The 5,705-nt window shown below is 36.7% G+C and overlaps 1 protein-coding gene across 1 annotated transcript in view; it reads left to right on the top strand.

Moving 5' to 3' along the window:
• Window positions 1–530, top strand: part of LOC103204299 (olfactory receptor 6C74-like) — a 26,461-nt gene extending 25,931 nt beyond the window's left edge. Inside the window, 1 exon segment of the mRNA XM_042782145.1 lies at window positions 15–530. Coding sequence (XP_042638079.1) covers window positions 15–530 — 516 coding nt within the window.
• Window positions 531–5,705: the final 5,175 nt, after the last annotated feature.

Here is a 5,705-nt window from a genome sequence, read left to right as displayed (position 1 = left end):
AAATCTGCATACAGCTTGTCCTCAGCTGTTGGGTTGCTGGGTTCTTTACCATCTTTGTACCACTTCTCTTAGGTCTAAAGCTTGACTTCTGTGCCTCCAATGTTGTTGATCATTTCTACTGTGACACTACTCCCCTCCTGCAGATCTCCTGCTCAGACACGCACCTCATTGAGACATTGGCTTTCATCTCAGCCTCAGTAACACTCTTGGTCACGTTGATAATGGTGATGATATCATACACCCATATTGCCCTGACAATTCTCAAAATCCCTTCAACTAGTCAGAGGAAAAAGGCCTTTTCTACATGTTCTTCTCACATGATTGTGATCTCCCTTTCGTATGGCAGTTGCATCTTCATGTATGTTAAACCTTCAGTCAAACAGAGAATATCATTCTCCAAGGGAATTGCAATGCTCAATACCTCAGTTGCACCACTTCTGAACCCTTTCATCTACACTCTAAGGAACCAGCAAGTGAAAAAAGCCTTTATGAATATGATGCACAAGATTGTCTCTTTTTCAAATGAATGAATATACTTTTGCATTACATAAGGGAAATGGGACATGGAGTCTGCACCAATATCAATTATCTCCTAGTAGTTTTCAAGACATGTTGTTTTTATCACATACCATTGAGTCATTTCTGACTCATACTGATCCTATATGCAACAGAATGAAACACTGCTTGGTCCTGCATCATTCTCACAACTATTGCTATACTTGATCCCATCCTCCCAGCCACTGTGTCAATCCATCTCATTGAGGATCCTTCCCCTTTTCGCTGACCCTCTACTTTACTGCCTGTGATATCTTTCAGGGATTGGTTTCTGTGACAATGTGACCAAAGTACAAGAGATGAAGTCTGGCCATTCTCTCCTCTGAGGATCCTTTGGGTTGTACTTTCTCTGAGACAGATTTGTTTGTTCTTCTAGCAATTCATTGTACATTAAGTATTCAATAGATATTTCTCTCATTTTTTCCCTCTTCAATTCCTGTGATATCCACGTTTATGTATTTTCAAGTTTTACTTTTCATAAAAGACTTTATTTCAAAGTAGTTCATTCTTTTTCTCCTTCATTAGAGTATTTTTTCTCATCTCACTATTCTATACTTATAAAATTCTTTGTGATAAATTACAACATACTTAGAACTAATATTCTTTTATGATATTTTGGCTTTGCCACCAATTCACTGTTATTTAAATACATTTTTTAAAATTAGCATATATTCACCATCAGCAGTGGTGTTGATCTTTGAAAAAGTTTGTTTATTAAAAAAAATAATCTGTGATTGTTGTTTTAAAGCACATTCTATAGAAATTATTTCCATATTAGTAATTTTTACATTTATAATTATTATTTTTATTATAGTTAAGGTAAATCTTGTTATCTTATTGGTTTATTTTTAAAATGAAAAAGGGAGTACAATGCTTAATCACTCTCTAATTAACTTGAGGTGTTTCTGAAGCCAATTCAAAAGTACTTAGCAAAATATTATTAAAGCAGAAACAATGTTAAGTCAATACATTTATTATATCCAGAAATTATTTGTTTGGCATTACTTGCTATATATATATATATACACATGTATATATATATATATAAACACAACACACTGCCATAGATTCGGATCCAACTCATAGAGACCCTTCCTTGGGTTTCCGAGGAGGTATCCCTACGAAAGTAGATTGCCCAACCTTCCTTCCTTCCGAGGAGTGGCTGGTAGATTTGAACTGCCAGCCTTCTGGTTAGCAGTAAAATGCCTTAGGCACTAAGCCACCAGAGCTCCTCTATCTATATATACATATATAGATATACCTGCTAGTAGTGAATCAAAATAGTAGAAGAAACAAATTCTCCTCTTAAGGAAAGATTTTCTGAGTGTAAAACTCTCTCACTGCTGTGGAGTTGAATCTGACTCATAGTGAACCCCTCTTGGGTTTCCAAGGCAATATGTAGATTACAATTTATTAGATGTATCTGATATCCATTTTTGCATCATATTTAGAATTTTATGAAATGAAATGTAATAAAAACATTTTTTACATAGATAAATAGTATTTAGTTAGTATTTTTGTTTGTTTCAAAAGTATGTGTGTATTATGCTATATTTATTTCATTTCTTTTTTTTTTAGATTTTGCATCTTCATTCGAAAAAAAAAGTAGGTTTGAAAAGTACTGTGTAAAGGAGCATATTAAATACAACCAAGGAGAAAAATAATGTGATATTGACTGGATAATTTCACAGGTTTGTAGGGAGAACTAGATCTGTGAGATTATTGGGTTAAGAATATAGTTTCAGGAATAAATGGCTATTTAAATAGTTGATTTTAAAGTTTTCCTTGGTCATTTGGTATTAATTTTCTTCCATTTTCAGAAAGTAGACTAATAATCCTAGAGCATTGTCTAACGTTTAGAATTTTAGCACAGAAAATTACAAAAACAGTATGACATTTTTGAGGAGCCTTGGTGGTGTAGTGGGTTAAAGTGCTTTGCCGTTAACTGAAAAGTCAGAGATTTGAATCCACCAGCTGCTTTGGGGGAAGAAGAATGGCAATCTCCTTCCCTAAAGATGTCTTTCTTTGGAATCTCTGTGGGGCAATTCTACTTTGTCTTATAGGGTTGCTGTGAGTCAGAATTGACTCAGTGACAATGGGTTTGGTTTGATTGGTAGAACATTTTGAGAGAATCTAATGAAAGTAAAAACTAAGGCTCTCTCGGTATGATCTGTTATATCCCAATTAAATTTATTGCCCAAGAAGGCATTTATCATTGAGCCATTAAAAAATGTTTCATTGATATATTTTGGAATGTCTGCCATCTACTAATTATTTCCCATAAAAGATATAAAGGATGAATTTCTAAACTAACTCTTCTCCATTCCCACTTCCCACACTCAGGCAGAGTTGTTTCATTGTCTATCTTCTCCAATATTTTCTTTGGTCTATGACACATCACCTCCTATTTTGTCAATCAGAATCAATACTATTTGCCAGTGGATTCTGCATCAGCAGATAACTTATTATTGCAGTTTTGCTTTATTTTGTTTTTCCTTGAGTTTTTAGCAAGTAACACAGCTTCTTAATATATGTGCAATGTATTCCTTGAGAGGGTTTCCAGTTGAAATGATAAAATCCTGTATCCTGAAATGTACTCTGTTTTTCTGATCTATCTGGGAAGGATGGAAAAATGAGGGATTAAAAATAAGATCTATATGTTTTTAAACAATCATTAAATTCCACACACTGTTAGGAGTTTTATATAAAACCATATAATTATTAAAACAAAAGTATTATGATTAAAGCTAATTATTAGGATTATGCATAAGTGGAAAAGTTATCTCAGAAAGCTTATGAAAATTTCCCTGAACTGAAAAAAAAAAAAAAATTGCCAAAACTTAAGCTCAGGTATGTATGACTTCAAATATTTACTCTTTTTATTACTTTAATTGAAGATTTTTCTATCTTTTAAACACGTATCTTAAGACTATACTCCAATCATCACTGAGTTGCCTGGTAGTGGACATTTCTTTTTGTTGCCTACTGAATACTCTGCATACTGAGTTGAAAAATATACTTATATTAACAGTATAACGTTATTGGTTGAGATTGTCTGTCTTACCGGAAACTTCCATACTGCTCTCTTCTGATTCCTAATACCTTCTTGCCTTAAGGTCAATGCATTTATTCTGAGTTTTCTAAGTACCTAATTCAAATATTATATTTCTTAAGAACATTATTTGTATTCATAAGGCAGAGTTATTAACTATTCTTTGTGGAATGACATTCATAACTCTTTCTGTTTTGAGTAACTCAATGGCATCTATCCTTCAAAGGTAATTCTAATTTGCCAAGTTTCCCATAAAATTATTTTCTTATAATAAATGTAGAAATGTAGTTCTCCACCTGATGATCTGTGCAGGCAATCTTTTATTCATTCACCATACTCATCTTCCAGAATTTGAATAAAATACCCAGAGTCCTTATTTGTTATTCAAAAGAGATGTGTTGAATCTTCCATGCCCTGTCTCAATGGAAATATGTATATGTTAACAGTTGTATGTTAATACAAATAGTTTGAATTAATACAAAATAGTTTGAAGTTAAATCATACTGATTTCCCCCTCACCCCCCATGGTTAGAGTCTCTACAGCTTGTAGATCATTCTTCCCATGAAAGTAAAATCCTGGCTGAAATCTAGTGTTTATCCAAACATTTCAAAATGTGTTTTACTAACTTTTGGAATAAATTTCCTACTCATGGTGCTGCTGTTCTCTCAAACAGTATAGTAACTTATTCAGATATTAAAAAAAAAAATCTGTAATGATTTCTTATTAGTCATTATTCGAAATATTTAGTTATAGCTGCCCTCTTATTTCAATTACACCTACTCCTCTCTTAACGTCTATCCCATTATCTGACATTTCACATTTAGGACAATAGTGAAAAAAATCCACTATCCAGTGAGCTGATGTGTTTGACTGGAGGCAACAGTGGGAGGAGACATTGGAGGGGTCCAGGCCCCCTCCCCTGGGAACTGAGGTAGAAAGAGCAAGGGGTGGTGTGAATAGGTGCCAAAGGGTGACATTGTTTGGAGGGGTGAGTTTGCATAGTTTTAGGGACCAAGTAAATGTGCTGGGCTAGCAGACTAGGGGCCCCTGGTAGGGTACACAGGAGCATCATCATGAGCTCAGCCCCATGCCACTGGAGAAGCAGTCATAGAGAGTTTGGGTTCTCAACTGGGACCCATACACCTTGGTGGTCTGAAGCTTGGTGAGGAGAAGCAGGACAGGATGGACTCAGCCATACAGTTGGGTGTGTCAGTGCCTGGGGATGCAGATGCCTGGCAGCTATAGCCATGAGCCCAGACTGGGTGTAGTGTGAGGGACAGTGGATGGAGCAGATTGCATGCATATGCTGCCTTCGACAGGATCTTCAGGTTGTACTGTGGTGCAGGAAGTGGGGTTGAGGCCCTGTAAACAGCACTACATGAAAGAGAATGCAGTCCCACAGTGTAGAAGGCCCACACTGGGGTTGGGAGTGGGGTGAAGGTGGCCCTTGCAGACTGCTGCAGCAGTAGGAGCAGCTGCCAGAGTTCAGGGAAATTTCCAGGAACCAGGAGAAGGAGCTCAAAAGTTCTAAGGAACAAGGGGAGAGCAGTGGCAACTTACCCAGGTAGTAGTGGTCCTGGGAGTGGCCCTGGCTTCTGGGACAAACTTGAACTTGTAGGGAGGGCCTGGCCCATCAGGCCCCAGGACTGTGAAGGGGAGGGATGCTTTGAGTGAAGGAAGCAAATTAATGTTTTGGGTGCAGAAGGAATGGTGCTTCAGGCTGTCCAGGAAATATATCTGGAAGTGAAAAGATCACAGAAGGGAGAAGCTCCCATTCAAGGGGCATAGGATCTAGGGACACAATCAGAGGAGGAGGTGGCAACTCTAGGCAGTAGGAAGCATAGAATGTTGGGGTCATAGGAGCAAAAAAAGCACTGTGAACCAGGGATAGTTGCAAACAATTCTGCCACCTCTGCCTGGACATCATGAAGGGAGATTGCAGATGGCTGTGGATAAAATTATGTAATTTTCACAAAACAACGTGGCCTTTGGAACTAACCATGTTGATAAATGAGGAGTGGATGTACTCAGATTATTTTTATATCTCATTCATATTATTTATTGAGTGCAGTGATAAATTTTCAACTGTGATCTGAA

Source organism: Orycteropus afer, unplaced genomic scaffold (genome assembly GCF_000298275.1).
Source record: "Orycteropus afer afer isolate SDZICR_OR568_19922 unplaced genomic scaffold, OryAfe1.0 scaffold00247, whole genome shotgun sequence".
Classification (NCBI taxonomy): domain Eukaryota; kingdom Metazoa; phylum Chordata; class Mammalia; order Tubulidentata; family Orycteropodidae; genus Orycteropus; species Orycteropus afer.
Note: the sequence above shows the minus strand (reverse complement) of the source record. Positions and strands in the feature narration are given on the sequence as shown.